Genomic DNA, 20,898 nt, shown 5'->3' with positions numbered 1-20,898 from the left:
GGCGCCCTCGGCGTCTCGGAGTCGGAGCATCGGCCTTTGAGGAGACGGCGGACGGCGTCTGATGGGCCGCACGCACCACGGGGCTCACAGCTGACGGGGAACCGCCCAAGCCGACCAGGGGCCCGGCCCGCACTGGGACTCGGCCCGGCCTGGGACCCGGCCCACGAGGGGCCCTGGGGCCGGACGGCGGCCCCCGGCGCGGAGGGGCGGGGACGCGGCGCGGGAGCGCGACTTGCGACCCCCAGGGGCTGACGATGTGTTCACGCGGCGTGAGCGCTCCTACTCCGCCTTGTACTGGAAGTTGGGGCCCGAATGCGAGGCAAGGGAGGGGGTGGAAGGGAGGAGGTGAGCCGGCCGCTCGTGGGCGGGCTGCGTGGGCGCCCGCCGCGCCTCATGCTAGCCTGACCCATTGCATCTCGGAGTGGTGACTCCCGTGCCACCAGCCGTGCACTCCTTCCCACAGTGGTTTCCAGTCCCCTCGTGAGCCAGGCTGCAGGCTCGAGAGGGTCAGTGGTGGGCAAAAGCAGACCCAGGCCCTGCCTAAGTTTATAATTTATTCGCGGAAACAGACGTCAAGTTAAAACATCATTATTGTCGTTTGTAGAACTTTTTGCACCTTTTATACTTACTTAAAAATTTTGTTTGCTTGAATAGATAACAAGACAAATGCAAAAAACTCTGATTCCCTTCTCAGAATAGGGGTTAATATAGGGAACCCATTTTCCCTTCAGTAAATTGACGCAGTGCGCTAAAAAACCCAGACCCTTGCTGTCTTTGACATGGTTGCCCCTTTTCTCCGCAGCACGTCCCAGCCAGCTGTTCCTGTGGCTGAGAGAACCGTATGGGCTTCCCGTTAGCTGGGAATCATGCAGAGAGCTTCACGTCTGAAGAGAGAGCTGCAGCTCCTGGCCACCGAGCCACCCCCGGGCATCACGTGCTGGCAGGACACCCACAGGGACGATCTGCGAGCGCGTAGGTGTCACATTCGGCCTGCGATGAGTCGGGGCCCTTGCTGACGGCTGTGCTGGAGTTTAAACGTCTGTGTTCTTCCAAAGTGGGGAGTGACTGCGAGGTCCTTTCTACCGGGATTTGGTTTCTGCCCTATGCAGGATTTGCGTCACATTTCTCGTTGGCCTTTTTGTGACAGCTTTTGCTGATTTGTAGCCCAGAATCGAACGTCAGCTCTGAAGCAGTGTTTGGACCAAAGAGCGGCGTCTCAAATATTTAAGGCAGGAGACACGCACTTGGAAGACGGCAGCCCAGACGAAGCAAACCTACAGGCTGCGTGTCCCCGTGGCCTCTAGTTTTCACCTCTGTCTCAGGCTCCCATACGTTCTTAGTTTGACATCATCAGCCTGTGGGTGCATCAGTGCCCTGTGTGAGGGCTGCATGAGTCTGAGAATCAGAGCCCCAGACTTCCCGGGGTCTGCGGGGTGTGATGCAGACCATCCAGTCACCTCTGAATGTTTTTTTCTTTTAAGAAATATTAGGTGGGGCCGACACACCTTATGAAAAAGGTGTATTCAAGCTGGAAGTCGTCATTCCCGAGAGGTTAGTGTGAACGAGACTCTGAACTCTAGGATAAAGCACAGTTATGAAAAGACAGCGTGTGGCGAGCGTTAAACGTAGGAGTGGAAGGACCTGCATTTCCGGCCCTGTCTTACCATGACGTAAAGCGGAAGTATTTGGAGGGTGCAGGGGCTTGATCCAGCTGGTGGGTGTATGAGCGTTTTTAATAGTATTGTTTGTAAATTAACATAATAAAAATTTCGGGGGAGAAAGGTTTGCCTTTCAAAGGCTGTCTTCCTGACTAATTATGATTACTAAGAAGCACTATATTAATAGAACTTATCTGTCACCCTGTGCTTTCAAAGGTACCCATTTGAACCTCCTCAGATCCGGTTTCTGACTCCGATCTACCATCCAAACATCGATTCTGCTGGAAGGATTTGTCTTGATATTCTCAAGTTGCCACCAAAAGTGAGAGGGGGGAGGGTGGACTCTGCGGTCGGTCTGTGAAGCCTGACTTGGAGCCACGCTCGCCAGGCCCTAGCAGCTGCCTGTCTGTGTGTGCAGGGCGCCTGGAGGCCGTCCCTCAGCATCGCGACTGTGTTGACGTCCATCCAGCTGCTCATGTCAGAGCCCAACCCCGACGACCCGCTCGTGGCCGACGTGGTGAGTGTCTGTCCTCCTGGTTCCCCGACGCGGCTGGACCCTCCCCTGCAAGTCTTGCTTCTTTCCACTGACTCTCCCTTTGATTTTGTCTCAGTCTTCAGAATTTAAATACAATAAGCCAGTCTTCCTCCGGAATGCCAGGCAGTGGACAGAGAAGCATGCCAGACCGAGCCGGGAGGTGCGATGCTCATGCGGCCCTGACCTTGCTGCTGCTGCTGCTGCTGATCCAGATGTGCGGAAATGTTTGCCGGGCCTGCCAGATGGGTTCCATACTCCGGAGTGGCTAATCCATGTTCTCCAACTGCGGCCCTCTGATTATTCAGCAAAACAGCCTAGTAGCTCACCCAGCAGATTTCCCCACATTTGTCACCTATCGACAGCACTAGAGGGGGCAGGCAGCAGCTGGTCGATTCGTTTTGTATTCCTGGGGGTAGATGGGTAGATGAGGGTGACTCAGATTCTTTTTTCTGTTTCTTTCTAACACTGAGAAGGGACCGTGTCTGCAGGATCGGGACATGGTGAGGAGGGTATAGGAGGGAGGGGGCAGTTGGCTTGTCTTCTGGGACCATCGATGGGAGAAGAAGGAGGAACTGCCCCAGTTTAAGTCGATGGGGTCCCCTCATTTAACAATACAAGTGCAGTGCGATGGGTAGCGCCCTCTGGTTGCTGCTGAGTTATGACACCCTTCAGACTGAGGGAAGTAGCGGTTAGTGTTACTTGTGGAGAGAAATGAAAAATTGAAACATGAAAGGTTGAGGAAGGTGCTGTCGGAGGGCGCATCCCGTACAAGAAGCGACAGAGAAGTGCCTGAGGTCATAGTGCAGCGCTGCGTGTCCCTCCCGGCAGCAGCGTGAGCCTTGTTGCTTTTTATCCCTTTTTAGGCTGACGAGGAAGAGGCGCCCGGTAGCCTGCCGGAGGCCAGCGACTCAGAAGCACGCGACCCAGCACAGAAAAGGAAGGCCAGGCAGCCAGGAGGCGCGGAAAAGAAATTTTGCCCTGATGTTGAAGGCGTTTGTCCTGGTTCGTCTTAGTTAATATATTTTCTGCCAGAGCGGTCTGCTTGGCCCGCCTTTCTTAAATGTTTTTTTTTTTATACTTGATGCCATTTGGTCTTTGTGCTCTATAAAACAGAACTTGTATTTTTATGTATTCTGCTTTTACATTGAATCTCGAAGTGCATTGTGTTTTATTTAGCTTGTACATGCGTATTTTGAAACCTTTTAAACCTGAAAAATAAATAATAAGTTAATGTTGAGTATGCGTTTATCCCGAACATGCATCTGGGAGCAAACTGGCCAGAGACCTTACACCAAGGACATAAAATAGTCGCAATCGTTATCCTTTATTTTGCCAACTTAGCCAGCATCACTAGGGACACTGGATGTCTGACACAGATGTAGAGCAGCCGTTAGAAACGATTCGATGACTGCTAGGTTTTCGGACGTCGTCACACAGTGTGGGAAGAAGGTAATGTACCCAGGATCGTGGGTGCTTCCTCCCCAAGCGAGGCGGGGGCTCAGACACTGCAGGGTGCTCCTCGTGCCGACTACCGGCAGCTCCCGGGCTCTGACTCACCTGTGACATCCAAGGGCAAAGCCCGCAGAGCTCAGGTTCAGAGATGAGGTCGAATAAGTGGTCTGGTCGCCCGCTTGGCTTCCGTTCTGTTCCGTGCTCCCTCTGGCATTTATGCCCCTGCCCTAGGTGACCACCAGGGGCCTCCCGTCCCGATGGCCTCTCCCGATAGCCCACCTTGCCGTCCAGACTCCCATGCAGCAGCTGCACTTCACCCTCTCGCCGAGGGCAGGGGTGCAGACGGGGTGTTAGAGAAGCCTGCCCCCAGGTGACGGGACCCCAACTCTCCTGAGCAGACAATAGCCACCAGTTCACCGGCGAAGTAGGCGGACCCTTTCGGCACCTCACAAGGAGGACTCAGGAGATGGTCCCATCTGCGCACCAGTCTCTGTGGCTAGGGAAGCCCTCCCCGGTGCCATCACACAGTGGAACCTGCAGTGGGGTCAGGTCCAGCTGAGTCACCCGCATCAGGGAGCAGTGGGCCTATTGGCCTGAAGGAAAGTCGCACAGATGTCCCTGACCTGTCATGTGCAAGCCCAACGCTGTGGGAGCTGGAAAGAGCTGTTACAGACAAGGGGGCCGGGGAACTGGGCGGCCCCCCAGTCCCATGCGGAAGCACCTGCCTACTTCGCCTTCTCAAGTCGAAGGACGTGACACAGGCCCGGGCGCCAAGCGTCAGGGCAGTTCTGGGGCGCGAGCTCAGCCAGGGCTCTGGCTGTGTCGTCTGCCCGGTGGGCCTTTTGGGCTGGGAAACGGAGCCTGTGGAGGTACTCAGATGTGTTAACATCTTAAGCCTTTTTCCCCAACAGAAACTGCGCGAGGCCCTGGGTCAGGAGTACGGACCCAGCAGCGAGAGCTACGCTGTGTGGGCCTTTCCTGCCCCAGCCCCGTCCCCGAGCAAAGGAGCCGCAGCCCTGTTTTTCACCCCGCACAAACGCACCCGTTCACACTACGGTGTAGGGGACCAGGACAGGACCTGGCCTGAGAGTGGTCAGCCAACGTTGACCACTGACCTGTGTGACTTGGCTGAATGGAGAAAAGGCAGCGCCTGCCGCCCTGACCACCCTTCTGAAGCAGCCCCTCCCTGGGGCCACACCCCGCTCCAGCAGAGGCCGTGGCAAGGGGCTGAGGGACACACGAAACTCTGCTGGTGCATATCGGACAGTCGTTCCTTGGCTGCCTTGTTTTGGGTGAAAGTGTCACACCTACAGGGCTTTTTGACTAATGGAAATAGCGCATGGAAGACCCTGCAGTCCCCACACACCTGTCCTTCCACCAGAAGGGCCGAGCTTGGCACATCTGGGCAGAGAGATGACAGGGGTGCCACCCCAGAGCTCGCAGACAAAGCGGAGCCCTGGGGAGGGGCCTGGCCGAGGACCAGAGTCCATTCAGGAGGGGACTGCGTGCCCTCGGGTCTCCATCCCAGACTCCTGTCCTGGCGTGACTGATGTGAGTGCCTTGGGCCAGGCCTCACCCCATGTTCTCTTCTTAGGTCTGTTGAAGTGCCCCAGGTGTCACTTCCCCATCCCGGGGCTGAGTGAGTGTGTGTTTGGGACAAGGAGGGGGCCCCCTGGAAATGCTCAGAGGACCCGAATGGTAAAGGTCGCAGTGGGAGAGGCGGAAGGGCGGTGGCCTATTTGAAGCACCCAAGAAGCCCGGATTCCTGTACTGTTTCCTACTGAGCAGTACGTACAACAAATACCCCTCCAGTCAGCTGGCCGAGGGCTCCCTGTCCCCCAGAGAAGGCAGGGCCTGGGAGGCAAAGGGAGGACCAGGCTTTGGTGGACGGTGGATCGAGAACCACGAGGAGGCAACTCAGGGCCAGAGGGAAGCCAGACAGCCAAACTCTCCTGTGTCCTCCCTCCCGAGGACAGACGTTTCTCTGAGCTGGGGAGGAGGTGGGAGCCCCGCCTCCAGTCCCAGTGTAAGGCTGAGGCTTCTTCCCCACCTCCCCAGGGAAGGGCAGGAGTGTGGGAGGCGGCACATGGAGTCTGCCGGTCGGTGGCGTCACCCACTTTAACTGGGCTGCGCTCCTAAGTCAGGACCGGTAGCATCTCGTGGGGTCACAGGATAGTATCAGGCAGTGCAGAGACGAGGCCCTGGGAGGGAGCAGTGCTGAGTTATGCGAGACGTTCTTAGATAGTCCATGAGAACCGGACACGCAAACAAAACCCGCAGTCGAGTAGCTCGGGGAACCGGTTTTGGCACAGTGCCGCAGATGCTCCCGCTGCAGAAGTGCTCAGAGCGCCCGCTGCACGGCGCTCACGGGGAATGGGACACACGGCACGCTCGGCGTCCAATCCGCGAGTCGGGCGGGAGGTGCCGAAAGCTTTTGCAGTCCCCTCACAGGCCTTCTGTGTGGGGTCCTCCCGCACATGGAGCCCTGAGCCCGAGCTGCTTGGCCCCCACCCCGGTCACCACTGTCTTGCGTTTCCCTCGCTGCCCTTAAGCAGACGGGTTTCCAGGTCTCTGGTCCAAGCTGCAGGCAGGACCGGGAAGAGGACACCGGCCATGGGGCACACTGGTGATGGCATGCGAGGGAGGCGCCCCGGGTGGCCAGGGCCGGGGCCATCCCGCCAGGCACCGTGCTGCTGAGTTTAGGTTGAATTTATTTTACAAGCAGCCATCATTCGTGGAGGGGAAGGGAGGAAAGGGAAGAGAAGGGGAGGGACATTTACACGTGTGAGGCAAAGGCCGAGCCGGAGGGCCGGCCGCCCGCGCCCACCGACAAGCCCCCTTCGGCCGACGTGGCTCCCTCTGCCCTCGGGAGCAGTTCCCCGCCCGCAGAGGGGCATAGGTTCCCACAGTGGGTTCCCTCGGGCTCTGCGAAGTGGCTGCCCTCCAGCTTGGGGAGCTCTGGCTGCTGATGGGACATGACAGTCACTGAGGGGAAGACACAGGTCTCTGGCCCAGGGGGCTGCCCAGCCTCGGAAGCTTCCAGAATGAGGTCCACATCGGAGAAGGCCACCAGGGCCTGGGTGGAGTCACGGGAGCTCTTCTCCAGCTCGAGGGCAGCCGCGTGGGCCAGGGTCCCCTGGGCCCTTGAGCAGGACCGGAGCCCCCGCAGGTCCTCCCGGAAGTGGGGGCCGAAGAGCAGGTAGAGCAGGGGGTTGAGGCAGGCGGGCAGGGGCAGCACCACCAGCAGGACGGACTTGACGGCCTCAGGGGTGACTGGGACGAGGCCGAGCACGGAGGCGATACTGAGGAAGGCCACGGGGCAGTGCAGGAGCCCGTCGGCAAGGATGAGCCAGGCCACGTGCCTTCCCAGGGCGCAGTCCCACATGGCCTCCAGCTCGCCCCGTGGCAGGTTGCAGTAGAGTCTGATGTAGGCGCCGGCCATCACCAGGAAGCAGAAAGAGTTCGTCATCACCAGGGCCACCGCGAAGCCCAGGGCTGCTGGCTGGCCCTCGGGTAGGGTGTAGGGCAGGCAGAGCGGGGAGGCCCCGTAGTCTCCCACCGAGGCCAGGGGCAGGGCGGCAGCCAGACCGGCCAGGGCCAGGCAGCCCAGCGCACCTGCTCGCACGCTGCCCAGGGAGGGGGCCTTGCCATAGGCCCGGAGGCAGGACACCGAGATGCTGCACTGCACCGTGGCCAGAGTCAGCAGCAGCACCGAGGCCTCGGACCCAAGCACGGCCAGGAAGCCTGTGGCCCGGCAGCCCAGCCCCGTCTCCCAGCGGGCCCCGTACTCGGCAAAGTGGCCAAAGGTCAGGGCATCAACAGAGGCCAGGAGGCCACAGGAGATGCCGGTCAGGGTGTTGGCACCGGCTATGGCGCCGACCACAAATTTGACCGGCGGCAGGGGGCCGGGCACGCCAGTGAACATGCTCAGCAGCACCAGCCCATTGCAGAGCACGGAGAGCAGCACGATGGCCCACACGGCCAGGCGGACGCCCCAGCTCTCGAAGAGGTGCTGGCAGGGCTTGAAGGGGCCTGCGGGAGAGAGGGCCAGACGTTAGCCCTGGCCGAGGGACACCCGACACGGGTCTGAGACAAGGCCCGGGAAGCGCCGCAGCCTCTGCCCTCAGGCTCCCAGGCTGAGGGAGGCCGAGCCGGTTTGGGGAGCCCCCAGCTGGGGTTGAGGGGAGGGACAGTGGGGACATACACGCAGACAACAGAAGCCTAACAAACACGCACGAAGCACAGATCAGCACAGCGCTGGGCAGGCAGGGCCTGTTAGGCAAAGCAGTCTTTACAAAGGGCACATTTGGAAGAAAGGAAGGGACGGCCGGGCATGGGGGACTGGAGAGGGCTGTGGGGTTGGGCTTCGGCTGCAGCAGAGACACCCAGCTGCGTCGGGCTGCCCAGGGACCGCTGAGGACCCGCTGCGCGTCGATCACTAAGTCAATCAAAACGCGACGACTCCCGGCATCCTCCGGCCTGGTCCTGTACTAGGTGGGGAGACTCTGGCATTTTCCGTCCGTCTCCCCGGGCTCTGTCCTCAAGCCCCCTTGTCACTGGATCTGTTAACCCTTCATTTCCGTTAGCTTCAGGCTCCCACTCTGCAGGGTACTGCAGGTCGCTCGGGAATGCGAGACGTCATTTTTTAGGAGCGATATTTTAGACACATATGTTTGATCGTCAAGTAATGGATGGTAACTATAGACAATCTGGAAACTATAACATGGGAAAATTAAAGCTACTTATGATCTCACCTGTCAGAGAGAACTCATCATTTGGTATGTTTCCTTCCATTAATATATATATATATGTTATACATATAGACTTTTAAACCAAATCGGGGTTTTACTGTATGTATGGCCTTTCAGTCTCCTTTTCAAAGTTAAAATTCTGTTACACGCTCTCCCCCGCACCCTTATATTCCTCCAAAACAGGTTTTCAGAGGCTCTTAGAGACTGCTCGGCCATGGGGAGATACCACGATTTATTTGGCCATTTGTACAAGCCACGTAAAACAAGTTCCAGGTGGACTTTGGATGTCTGAACTTCCTGGTTTACTTCTTGCTGCTGGTTTTCCAGAGCAGAAATTTCTGTGCAGCGTGAGGCACACGAATTTCCAAGCCTGAGAACACGGCGCCGCATCCTCTTGTGGTTAGCGCTCCCGCCCCAGATGGCCACCAGAGGGCGCGCTGCAGCCACCGAGCGCTGGGAGCAGGTGCAGGCAGTGACCGTCAGTGATAGACAATGCTGGACAGTGCGGGGCAGTGCCGGGCAGTGCCGGGCAGGAGCGGTTCGGCCTTGGAAGGCCTCGGGGGAGAAGGCTGAAGGCCCGAGGCAAAGAGACGTGGGAAAGTGGAGAACGGACGTGGGGTGACGCAGAGGAGCCCACTGTCCCTCGCTGCCCATCCCGGCCCGGGCCCACTAGAGAAGCAAGCTCTTCTCTCTACGAAAGGGGGTTTAGCGAGTCTGACCGAGCTCGGGGCTATAGGGTCAGGCGGTGCCTAAGGAGTGACTCCCGACATGGGCTTCTCGCCTGGAGACGGCCAGAAGGAGAGGCCGTGGCCTTTCTGGGGAGCCGAGGCTGGGGGGCCTTTCAGAGTTCCGTCCACAGAGGGTTCCCGGGCCTGGGACTGGACTGCGGGGGCGGCCACCGCTGGCACTCTGCCCGAGTAGCGGGTCGGGGTGCGGATTTTCTTGCTTTTCTCTCCAATGAGAGAAGTTTCCTCCGGACGTACAGCATCCTGTCCGCGGCCTCGGAAAGCTTGCTCGGACCCCTCCCCCGCCCCGCGCTGCGCCCCCAGGCAGCGTGGGAAGGCTGTCTCGCCTCTTCCCCGGGAGGCGCGTCTTGCACAAAGAGCGCTGGCAGCAGGCTGCACACGGGCCCGGCCACGGGTCCAAAGTCCCGCCCGCCCCCGGACACCACCTCACCTGGAGCGGGGCTGCACTGGACACTGGGGTGTGGCCTTGTGTCCCCCATCTCCAGCTGGAGCTCGTCCACCAGGTCATCTGAGAGGGGAGACCGGAAAGTGGCTTAGGGCCTGGGCTTGGTGTCAGCCGAGCCCCACTTTTCTCCGAATGGCCCCCCTCCGTGAAGTCCCCCGAGTCACTCTGCTTAGCACAGTTCCCTCCAGTGGCCCGCACATCGTCTCTGCCCTTGGGTGTAAGCACCGGGCCGGCCCCCTGCCACCCACACGTGGGTCACCTGCACTGTTGGCTCTTTACAGCAAACATTGTCCTGGTCATTACTCTCCCCCAGGCACCTCTGCGAGACGGCCTTGGAGGGACGAGGTACAAGGTCACGTGCAGGCCGCCCGCAGTCCCTCCTTGGCTCCCTCGGCCGCCCAGGCCTCCTCTCCAACTCCCTCCACGAGGCCCCGCCCACCCTGCCCAGGCCCGGCTGTCACTCACAGTGGCTCTCGGCCTGTCCGGCAAGAAGGCCCAGCGGCCTCCGGGGAGCCTCCTGGTCCTCCGGGTGGGCATCCTCTGCCTCCCACTGCCCAGGGGCCTCGGAGACACCGGTGCAAGCGCCATAGGCACAGCACTGGTAGGCGTAGGGCACCTCCAGGACCCTGGGGCGGGGGCGACATGGGGCCTCAGAGAAGTCTGGGTTCTCGGCCCGGCTCTCAGCGCCTGCACCGCGACCCCAGTGCCCCGATTCTGCATGGTGGCTGCAGCCGGCTCCTGCCTCAGGCTCGGGGTGGGGAGCAGCTGGCCCGGCCACACAGCACTCAGCGCGGGCCCCTCCTGCCAGCGCCTCCTCCTTGCCATCCAAGGGTCCGGGACCCTTCCAGTGACCTCCGCCTGTGCCCCGTCCCCACCCGGGGCAGGGCGGAGCTGGGCACCCTCCTGTGCGGTCGCTGGTTTGCAGCCATGGGGCTGGGGCCGCCACACGCGGCCACCTGGGCGTCGTGAGCGCCCGGGACTGCCGTGTGGCTTGTCATCTGCCCCGCAGCTCCAGCTCCGCCTCGACTCCATGGCCCAGGCGCTGCCCAAGGGAGACGAGCGGCTCGGCCGCACAGGGGTCAGGGAGAGCGGGGTCGGGGGGCCAGCCCCCCATCCTGCTTCTGTCCTCACCTGAGGTCTGTGTCCCCAGGGGCCGGGATGGGGAAATGCCACAGAGGAGAGAGGAGGGCGGGGAGGCATGGCTCCTGCCCACTCGGCCTTGGCCATACCCGACCGCTGGCCGCCAGGCCTTTCCCGTGGCTGCCCCTGTCCGTCCTCGGTGCTCAGCTGCCCTGGGGGGAAGCCAGGCCCTCACCTCAGCTTCGGGAAGCTGTCCTTGGAGAAAGGCTGGGACAGAGCCGGGTTTCCCCTGAGCTTGAGATGCATCAGGCCCCCGAGGCCGGCCAGGGGCAGCGTGCTCAGCTGGTTCTCTGTCAGGTCCCTAGGACAGTGGACAGTCAGGGTTACTGGCGGACAGTGGGACTCCAGGGCGCAGGTCCGCAGTGAGCGTGTGGCCAGTAAGCCTAAGACGGAGTGAGACGGAGGAGCAAGGACAGAAGGTGACCGCGTCGAGTCTGAGGGAGCAGGGTGCTCGCCAGCGGCCCTGTCACCGCTCACCCATTCACTCCCATCCATTCATTCGCTCGCCTACTCATCCGTTATCGGGTCCGACTACCTAGCAGGGACCGTGCTCGGTAACGCCACGCCCCCGGTTCAGAGGGGACAGAGCCCCTGGGCCCGAGTCCCATCCAGGTGGCCCTGTCTGCCCAGAGGGTGCCTGCCCATTGCCGCCCCATCCCTGCCTTTCTGATGATACAGGAGCCCGGAGTTGGGACTAGGCAGAGCTGGCCGCGGGCTGCACATGGGGACTCTGTCACCCACTCCATAGTACAGCCGGAGGTGAGGCCATGCGCATCTCCCCAGAGACGCAGAGGAGGCCAGGGCTCCAGATGAAACCCCACAATGCAGGCTGCGCGGGCAGAGAAATGAGCACCCCCTGCGTGCCCAAGCGGCCACAAGCCTGGGTTTCAGTGTCCTCATCGTTCAAAGGGATAGAAAAGTCCAGTCTGCCTATCAGCGGGAGCAGAGCAAACGGGAGGTGGAGGGCGAGCTCCATGAGGCCGAGGCCCGGAAGCCGGCGAGGGCAGACTGACCGTGGAGGGCCGTGAGCCCCCGGCAGGGCGGCACCGAGGGTCTCTGAGGCCAGGCCTGGGGCCAGCTCAGTGTCATGGGCCCCGTCTGGGTGGACATGCCTTCAGACATGCAGGTGGGCAGGCAGCCCCTAGCACAGCGACTAGCCTGCACCGCCGGACGCAGCCGCCAGAGGCCCCCGGCAGCTGCCACCACAGCCGTTTCTGTCCTGTCACTTTAGAGGATCTGTGCTGCCTGCATGTGGCAGCCCTGCAGAGTCATGCTGGTGCGGGGGACCCTGGCGCCCACGGCCGCCACCACCCTCCACAGATCAGTGTCTGTGCAGACGCTGTGGGGCCGGGTGCGGGCAGCCGGCCCTGCGTCCATCGACCCCATGGTCTGTGGACCGGACTGCCACGGCAGTGGGTGAGGCTGGGGCCCACGTTGCGGGACGTGTGGTCGGACACCTACGCGGGTCCCTGCCCTGCCCCCACGGCTGGCCCACAGGACGGGGCCACGGACACTTACAGTTTGAGCAGGGAACGCAGGGCTGCGAAGGCCTCAGGGTGGATGGACCGGATGGCGTTCCAGCTCAGGTCCCTGTGGGCAGAGAGGGTGTGACGGGGACAGGGGCGCGCGGAGGCCCGTTCCCAGCCTGGCTCTCCCCAACCTGCCCCGCATCTGGGCCTCGCCGGGGGCAGTGCTCCAGCCTCCGGGGGAAGGTGCCCGGCCCCCGGCCCCGGCGTGGCAGTGGGCTTCGTGGCCCTGGCCCACTGCAGACGTGGCCCCAATGCCGTCTGGATGGGGACGCACCGCCCCTCCTGGGGAGTGGGGGTCTGCGTGCACATCGGACACGAGTGCGATGGGCCTGAGCTCCCCACTTTACTGCAGGGCACTCACAGCGCCCCTCGAACCCCCAGTGCTGTGGACACTCACAGCGCCCCTCGAACCCTCAGTGCTGTGGACACTCCTGAGGGCCCCCCCTGAACCCCAGTGCTGTGGACTCTGGGGCCCCGAACCCCGGTGCTGTGTGGGCACTTTCACGCAGGCCCCAGACAGTGCCTCCATGGACACTCACAAGGCCCGCAGGGCGCTCAGCTGGCCAAAGGTGTTGGCTCCAATCTCCCAGATGCGGTTGTGCTGGAGACCACTAGGGCAGCAAGAGAGGCTGGATGAGGGCGGCTCAGACTCTGGCTCCCCTCCACGCCCCCCACACACGGGGCGGAAGAAGGGAGAGCCCCCCGCTTGTCCTGGCGAGGGAAGGCAGGGCCAGCCCTGGAAGCCATCGGATTAACGGCAGTGCACACGGACCAGTGGCCCTCGGTGAGGGGGTCAGGAAACAAAGCCACAGAACCATCCCCGTGGCCCCAAAGGGCCGGCTTCCCGCCCAGCCCGTGGACAGCCGTGACTGGCCAGTGGCCGGCAGGGCCCAGGAGACAGCTTGTCTGGGAGGATGGGCCAGCCTCAGCCGTGTCAGAAACCCTCCTTCCTCTGTCACACACAGACACGACCACCCCTGACACCACCCCTGCTCTGGCCCCACAGGCACAGACACGGCGGCCTCGGGGGCCCTGCCAGCCTGAGAAAGTGGGAGCGGGGTGAGGAGGGCTGGGGGGCCTCGGGAGCAACTTCCCGCCGCGTCAGAGCCAAGTCCCGGTGTCCCCTGCCAGCCGTGTCTGGGGCTGCACGCAGAGAGGCAGGCACTTCCAGCCCCTGCTGCTGCCCTGCTCGTCCAGCCCGCCAGGCCCCGGGCGTCCCTGTCCCTATTCCTGTCCCTCTGCTGGCCCTCACCACCGTTGCCCTGGAGCCCAAGGAGCCACCCCGAAACTCTCGGGGCGTCGGCTGCTGAGCCCGCCATCTGCTGTGAGTCCAGGGCCTGTGCAGACCTCGGCTTCATGGCCACTGTGGTCCCTGTGAGTGGTCCCTGCGAGCTCTAGGCCCTCACTCCTGATCCCTGACCCCCAGTCCCTGACCCCCATCCCTCAGCCCTGGTCCCTGACTCCTGGTCCCTGAGCCCCGGCTCCCACGCCCTCCGACAGCGCAGGAAGGTCATGCAAGCCCCGCCAGCAGACCTGCCTGAGCCCAGACTCACATCTCCTCCAGCTTTTGGCAGCCATGCAGGCTAGGCAGCTCCTCGATGCGGTTCTGGGACAGGTCCCTGGGGAGAGAGGCAGGTCTGGAGTGAAGCCGGGCAGGGCAGCCACACTGGAGGGCCAGGCCCTGGCCAAGCAGCCCAGGGCCAGGAAGACACAACAGGCCCATGGCTGCGGACACGTGGCACAAGTCTGCACCCTACCACGGCCCCCCTCCCGCAGGGTCTGGGTGGGGCCGGTCCCCCGCGTTTGTCCAGTCCCGCTGCCACATCTGCGTGAAGCCCTCGGGAGCCGGGGAGGGCCTGGGGGACGCGGAACCGGGAGTGATGGGCTGAGAGGCACTGCCGGGGATGTGGCGGGCGTCACCGAGTGAGCTGGGGGTGCCAGCCCTGGGACCACACCCGCGGTCACAATGTGTGGAGTTAACAGGAAGGTCAGTGCTGGGTCCTTATGGACCAGTGGACCCGACCCTTTCACCTAACAGAGGCACGGAGTGGGGACAGCACCTGCCCAAGGACACGCTGCCAGCCAGCGGAAGGCTGGGTCTGGGGCCCGCGTCTCTGACGCCCAGTGCGGCTTTTCCGAGAGCGGGTGCCAGGCCGCCTGGCTGCGGGGCCGCGTCCTGGGGATGGGGCTGGTGGCAGTGGGGTCGGATGCCTCCCTTGGCCCCACAGGCACTTCAGCCCTGCCCCGGGGAGGGACTCTCCTGTGTAAACTGGGGTAACGGCACCACTCATGGAGCGCCGACTGTGCGCTGGGCGCTTGACACGTGGTTTCCACCCCCCGCGAGTCTGGCCAGTTTGTACTTGGAGAAACGGAAGTCCGGAGGCACGAGCTGGTGAGCGGCAGAGCGGGCCGCGTGCCAGGCCCGGCTCCCGAGACCACCGCCCTTTGCCCTGAGCAGGAGCAGACAGGCTCCAGCAGCAGGGGCCTCTGCAGTCCCCGGGCGTGGGGGTGCGACGCGGGACTGGGGGCGCGTGAGCCACTCACAGGACCCGGAGCCTGGGCAGCTGCTGGCACATCCCCGCCGGGAGCAGCCGGACGCCCGCGCGGGTCAGGGTCCTGCGGGGGGGACAGATGCGCACTGGAGCAGGCCCGGGCCCCGGCGGCCCCGGCGGCAGCTCCCGCCCCGGGCCGGACGCTGGCACGGGAGCACGGAGCTGACGGGGCAGGTGGCGGGAGGCACAGGGCAGGGGCTGGGGAGACAGAGGGACACGCAGCAGACAGGCCCTACATGCCCGGCCCCATTCTGCCCCCACCCAATGTCTCCCAAGGTCTGCGGCCACCCTGCAGGACAGTGACCGGCATCTTCCGGGCTCCCCTGAGGGCAGGGAGCAGACAGGAAAGCTGGGGCAGAGGCCGTGGGAACCCAGCCCGGAGTCACCCAGGCTGGGAGGGAAGAGGGAGGAGGACGGGGCAGGGCCTGGCTCAGGGGCAGGGTGTCCTAGTGGAGACCGGGCCAAGGTCATCTTTGGGGACCTGTTAGTGCCCTCAGGGAGAATCTTCCAGATGCCAGCGACCCCCAGGGAGACAGTAGAAGCAGAGACGGGTCCCCGCCCGGCCATGCCACACACAAGCTGTGTGACCTGGGGCTGGACGGTGGGCCCCTCACTTGTCCCGTCCACCCCCTTACTGCTCCAGGCCCGGCCACGCTCTGACGCCCTCTGCCCACGCTGTATGAGCGGGTGGCAGAGGACGGGGGAGCCGGGTGGACGTTGAGCTTCAGAAAGGCCCCCCGCCCCACAGGTGTTCAGTGCCCACGTGTGGGTCAGGAACCCTGCAGTCACGCCTGGAAACCCTGAGAACAGCGAGGATGAGAAGTCCAGCCTCCTCACCCCAGACCACCTGCCACCGCCACCGGCCCTGCCTGCAGCTGTGGAGATGGGCATGGCCCCTGGGGCCAAGCCACATGACCTCTAGGCGAGGCTGGAGCCCGCAGCAGGGGCAGGCAAGCCAGGACAGCCCCCAGAGTAGCCCCCCACCCCCCGGGGCCGAGCCAGGGCGGGGCTGAGGCCACACCACTCACAGCGTCTCCAGGCTTGAGGTGCCCTTGAGGTCTGGGAATTCCTGGATGTCTGTGGCTCCATTCAGGGACCTGGAAGCAGAGCCAGCAGCTCGAAGGCGGAGGGCGGAGCATGTCCACGTCCAGCTCCCAGCTCTCGGGGTCTCCCTGCATGTGTGGTCCGCCCCCAGCCTGCCTCGATCGCCCCGGCTGCCCGGACCTGGTGGCGGCCGGGCTTGGCTGACCAGGGAGCCAGCAGCCTTGGCGTTCGGGCCCAGAGTGCCAACAACACAGGCAGGGGACGGGGAGTCGCCTCTGCTGAAAAGGGGGCGACTCGGTGCCTCCGAGAGGCCCCGGGCGGCTGCAGCCGCTGAGCTGCCGTCTGCTGGGGCTTCGTCGGAGCGTCTGCCCTGCTCCCCCTTCCTAGGCTGCTTTAGACTCGTGGCTTCCTGGCCCCCACACCCTCTGGTGAGCACATGGACCCCACGGACCCACACACGACAGGGGCACAGAAAACCTGCTGCCAACCCAAGCGGGCAGCGTGGGGTCCAGAAGCGAGGCCCGATCCGGGTTTAGGGTGAAGACGCAACCCAAAACGAATATGAAAGCCAGGCGTGTGCTGTGAGGTGTCGGTGATGTCACCGGGGCTGCGGGCCGGGAGCAGCCGGGGACGGTTCTGAAGAGGGGACGTGGGCTGGGGTATTAGACAAGTGGGAGGCAGGAAGCAAAGCAGCGCGGTGGGCGGCTGAGGGCCGAGGTCGCTGGACAGACTGGACCTCGGCGCGGTCCGGCGTCCGGGACATTCACAGAACTGCTGCCGTGAGCAGGACGGGAGGTCAGGTGGAAGCCCTCGGCCGTCGACAAGCTCGGCCGTGGACCAGGGCCCGCTCACCCACCTGGGGTCTGGGAGGAGGCCGTGCCCACCAGGTCCGGGAGCCAGGGCAGCCGGCAGCCTGAAGTCCAGGCTTCTGGGCCACGGGGGAGGAGGGGGAGGGGATGGGGTGGCGGGGGCCACTCCCGGAAGTTGGGGCGGAGGCCACGGCCCTGGCAGCCCCCGGAGCCCACTCACAGTGTGTGCAGCTTGGGCAGGTGCTGGAATGCAGACCTTCCCACGGACTGGATCGGGTTGTCGTAGAAGTGTCTGGAAGAGAGACCCCCACGCCGGCTCAGCCACTCAGCGCTGCAGCTGGGAGCAGGGCCGGCGATCTCTGCCTCACCCCCCCCCCAGGGAGACCGGGAGCATCGGAGCGGCCCCTCCCCGGCCCCCGAGCAGCGGGAGAAGCCTGGACTCACAAGGCCTGCAGCAGTGGGTTCCCCACGAAGGCCCTTTCGGGGATGGCTCTGATGTTGTTGTTGTGGAAGCCCCTGGAAGACAGCCGGGGCGGCCGAGGCCTGGAGGGGGTGTGCGGGGCATGGGGACCCTGGCGCCAGCCCCGCCTGCGACCTCCCGGGTCACACAGCACGCCCCCCGCGCCCCCCGCCGCGTGACAGGCGTGGGGCCGAGCCTCGGGGAGCCTGGAGGGCAAGTCAGCTCCCAGGGGGGCCGTCCTCTCCTTGTCACTTGGGCAGAGCCCTGGAGGGTCCCCAAGGGGCAAGTAGGGGGGCATGTGGGAGAGCAGGGTGTGGGAAAAACGGCTTCAGGGGTTATCCCCCATGAGGGGTGTTCCCCAGATAGAGGCTGGCTTGGCCTAGAGGCCCTGAAGCAGCAGCAAGGGCTCAAGGCGCTGTCAGATGCTGACTGACCAACGGGAACGAGGTGGCACCAGGGCCAGCGCCCTGCAGGCAGGATGACGCGTGCGGCTCACTGGGGACTTTTCAGGACAAGGTCCACTGTCCTCTTTCCACGGAGGTCTCTGGCTTCTCTGCTCCCTCCTCCTCCCCCAGCTCTGCCACCTCAGGCCGTCCCTCACGCTGGCCTGGACACTGCCACTCACGCAGCTGGCCAAGGCCACCGTCTGGCCGCTGCTCCTCCTGGGTCAGCACTCCGAGTTACGGCTTGAGCCTCTGTGCCTACGCTGAGCTGTGCTCTGGGGACTGACACATTTATAAGCCTGAGGCCCTGTCCCCGAGCAGCCTTCTTTCCACAGCTTGCGAGACGGAGAGAGACAGACGCCACGCCCCGGCTCGGTGCCACCACAGCATTCCGGACTCTGCTCGCGAACCTCGGGCCCCAGACGTGGCCTGCTGTCCTCCGCCGAGGTCGGGCACCCTGCTGGGCTCCTCCCCGGCCCGTTCCATGCCCCCCAGTGCTCACCTGCACTGTCTTCTGCCTGCAATGCCTCCCCTTCACCATCCTGCCACCTAGGCCTCCAGCCTCGAGACCAGACTCAGCGTGGATTAACCACAACATTCTCTCTGTTACTCGGGGCTTCCCACAGTCATTTTAGATGATACTGTACAATTAGGGTCAGAATTACAAGCCAACCCTTAGGATTTTGTCCTGGTCCCTGCTTTACATATGTTGCTTTGTGTCCCCAACGGCTGGTGTCTCTGTCACTCACACGGCAGGCTCGGCAGGTGCTCAGTAAATGCTGGGGCCAGCTTCCCATGCCCTGTGGGTCCAGCGCTGAGCGGTGACCTCGTAAGCCAGCCCCAGTCCCTCCCACGTTCACCTCTGGACATGCCCCAACCAAGGCAGGAGCAGTGCCAGGCCTGGCCTAACAGGAGGTGGCATGTGTGTCCCCAGGCTGGAAGGGCCCAAGGCTGTTTCCATTGGTGACACCCCTCGGAAATGCTTGAGGCTAAGCTAATGAGGCTGGTGGCTGCTCGGACCTGCGCTGGGGTCGGAGGGCACGTGGCTATGGTTTTCCAGGAACCGTGGGAGGCCCGGGGTGGGGGCCGCCGCCCCGGCCGAGGCACTTACAGCTCCTGCAGCCTGCCCAGCGTGCTCACAGCGGCAGGGAACTCCTGCAGCTCATTGTGGTTCAGGTCCCTGTGGGGGAGACCGGCGGTCAGGGCGGCCGACAGCAGGCGGGCCGAGCCGCACGAGCTTGGCTCCGGGCTGCCCAGGGGTGGGCTGTCCGGCTGTCGGTGGCGGGCTACGCTGGCAGCATTTGGGGTGCTGATGTCCCCCTCCCGCTCCACACCGCTTGTGCGGGGTCGTCCTGACCAGCAGACTGAGCCCAGGGGACCCTCAGAGATGTGGGCGCAGGGACCGACAGCCCCAGAGCCGTCCCCGCTGGTTGAGGCGGCATCTCAAGCGCTGGGGACATCAGTGACAGGGAGGGGCAGGAGGGTAAGGGGGCGATCTTTAACACCTTGCCACCAATTCTTGGGGTTCTGGAAGGCTCCTCGAGTGCTCGCCTCGGCCCCCACCCTGTCGCCGTCCATAAGAGTGAGCTGCGCCTCTCATGTGGCTGCTGGCGGACGGCTGGGCCCGGCGTTGGAATGACCACGGCAGGGATGCGGTGCACACGCCCTCTCAGACGGATGCGACACGGCCTTTCCGCACGGAGAGACATGTGCTCAGCTGCCGCCAGGCCAGGCGCCTGTCCCACGGGCGTCTGCCCGGGCACGGGGACGTCGGCGCAAGCGTGCCCACCAGCCACCGGGCAACATGAGCCGTTAGTGACCGCAGCTCTGTCCCCTTTACCCTCTCGAGGGGCTGCTGTGCCCGCCGTGGGGACCACAGCACGAGGTGGAGGCAGACGGAGGGACGGAGAGCAAATGCGACCTTCGAGAGAAGCGATTTACAACTGCCCAAGACGAAACAGGAAAGGGCCGCAGTAGGGGGAGCCCCCCCAAGCGGGGGCCACATCCCGAGACGGCGGTGCAGGCGGCACCCACAGGGCTGCAGAGCATCCACTGTGCGTGGCCGGCTCCCTCAGAAGAGACGTCCGCGTCACGCCTCGGGCTGGCCTGTGTCACTCGGTAGCCGCACGTTAGCCCATGTGGAAATGTGCCTAGCTTGGGGTGCCTTGTGCCTCTGGATGCCTGTGGCTGGGGTGCACGCCCGCCCTGGCCGTGGCCCCCCAGATGGCCCCGCCCATGTCCGCCCAAGCAGCAGCGCGGGCCGGTGGCGAGCCTTTCGTTACGGAGCGGCTCGGCGGGTCTCGTGGGCCAGCAGCACGCTACGCCGGGTCTGGCAGCCAGACACCGCCGCCCGCTGCCCCCGTCATCACCTGCGCTAAGACCCCGGGGCTCAGACCCCAGCCGTCAGGCAGCTGCAGCACGAGCTCCCTCCGCAGCTCAGTGAATCTGACCGACCTGCTCTCCGGGAGGCCCCCACGGCTGTGTGGGTGGCCGGGACGTGTGCGGGGCACCCTCCCTGAGGCCCGGTGCTGCAGTCAGTGGGAGGCGTCAACCCCCTGGAGTCCCACCACGGGCGGGGGCAGCCGAGGCTGCAGGGTGAGACAGGGGCCGCCCGCTCCTGCCGTCGGCGAGGGCTCACCCTCAGCGCGCGTGCCCCTCTGTGCTCGGCTCAGCCCGCCCGTCCTCTGCCGTGGGCCAGGGAGAACCAGAGTCCCCGTAAGTGGCACCCAGGCATCTTCGCCCGGAAGCCTTGCTGCTGTGTCCGCGAGGAAGAGCGCGTGTCTGGCCTCAGCACTGCCGCTCGCTGTGCGGCCCACGGGGACTCGGCCGCACTGCCCCGGCTCCCCGCCGCCTGCCCGGGTTACGGCGCATCCCACCGCTCCGCCGAAAACCGCACAGCCTGCCGTGCCTGCGCCCCCGCCCAGGTGGTAGGTGAGAAGTAGCGGTCTGATGACTGTCCACATACAAGTGCATCAGATCAACAGGCCGGACACCTCCCGCTCACACGGCATGTCAATTACATCTCAGTAAAGCTGGCCGGGGGCAGGGGAGGGGGGCAGCACACATCGTGGGGGGAGCCAGCTGGCTTGATGACGAAGCCCGTGGAGAGACAGGCCCGGCCGACTGCCCGCACCGAGGCCCAGAGGCGTGACTGAGGCCTCCCAGGACCCTCCAGCCCAGGCTGACTGCAGCCCCCCGGCGGCCCAGGGAAGGCTCCAGCCAAAGGCACTCAGTCAGCCCAGCCAATGCATGGACTTCTAAGGACCCATGATCTGCGATGAAGCCACAGACGGTGAGATGCCCTGTGTCCCCCCCGCACGGGACCCGCTGACAT

The 20,898-nt window shown here is 63.9% G+C and overlaps 2 protein-coding genes across 5 annotated transcripts in view; one reads left to right on the top strand and one right to left on the bottom strand.

Moving 5' to 3' along the window:
• UBE2T (ubiquitin conjugating enzyme E2 T) overlaps positions 1-3,430 on the top strand; it is a 3,600-nt gene extending 170 nt beyond the window's left edge. Inside the window, exons 2-7 of one of the 4 annotated variants that reach the window (XM_039883591.1) lie at positions 803-972; positions 1,482-1,551; positions 1,875-1,980; positions 2,077-2,175; positions 2,270-2,353; positions 3,057-3,430. In XM_039883591.1, coding sequence (XP_039739525.1) covers positions 867-972; positions 1,482-1,551; positions 1,875-1,980; positions 2,077-2,175; positions 2,270-2,353; positions 3,057-3,206 — 615 coding nt within the window. In that variant the 5' untranslated portion in view covers positions 803-866 and the 3' untranslated portion in view covers positions 3,207-3,430. Of the gene's footprint in view, positions 1-13; positions 153-802; positions 973-1,481; positions 1,552-1,874; positions 1,981-2,076; positions 2,176-2,269; positions 3,019-3,056 lie in introns of those variants that run through there. The other 3 variants (XM_039883590.1, XM_039883589.1, XM_039883588.1) reach the window with 3 other exon arrangements.
• A 2,756-nt stretch (positions 3,431-6,186) lies between these two features.
• The window catches only part of LGR6 (leucine rich repeat containing G protein-coupled receptor 6), a 49,737-nt gene continuing 35,025 nt past the window's right edge, over positions 6,187-20,898 (bottom strand). The window contains exons 7-18 of the mRNA XM_039883579.1: positions 18,676-18,744; positions 17,106-17,177; positions 16,882-16,953; positions 15,837-15,905; positions 14,801-14,872; positions 13,810-13,875; positions 12,796-12,867; positions 12,246-12,317; positions 10,903-11,028; positions 10,053-10,213; positions 9,573-9,650; positions 6,187-7,677 (exon numbers count right to left, since the gene is read on the bottom strand). Coding sequence (XP_039739513.1) covers positions 6,422-7,677; positions 9,573-9,650; positions 10,053-10,213; positions 10,903-11,028; positions 12,246-12,317; positions 12,796-12,867; positions 13,810-13,875; positions 14,801-14,872; positions 15,837-15,905; positions 16,882-16,953; positions 17,106-17,177; positions 18,676-18,744 — 2,185 coding nt within the window. The 3' untranslated portion in view covers positions 6,187-6,421. The remainder of the gene's footprint in view (positions 7,678-9,572; positions 9,651-10,052; positions 10,214-10,902; positions 11,029-12,245; positions 12,318-12,795; positions 12,868-13,809; positions 13,876-14,800; positions 14,873-15,836; positions 15,906-16,881; positions 16,954-17,105; positions 17,178-18,675; positions 18,745-20,898) is intronic.

This window comes from Pteropus medius, unplaced genomic scaffold (genome assembly GCF_902729225.1).
Source record: "Pteropus medius unplaced genomic scaffold, Ma_sr-lr_union100, whole genome shotgun sequence".
In the NCBI taxonomy this organism is placed as follows: domain Eukaryota; kingdom Metazoa; phylum Chordata; class Mammalia; order Chiroptera; family Pteropodidae; genus Pteropus; species Pteropus medius.
The sequence above is the reverse complement of the archived record's forward strand: the minus strand, read 5'-3'. Positions and strand labels throughout refer to the sequence as shown.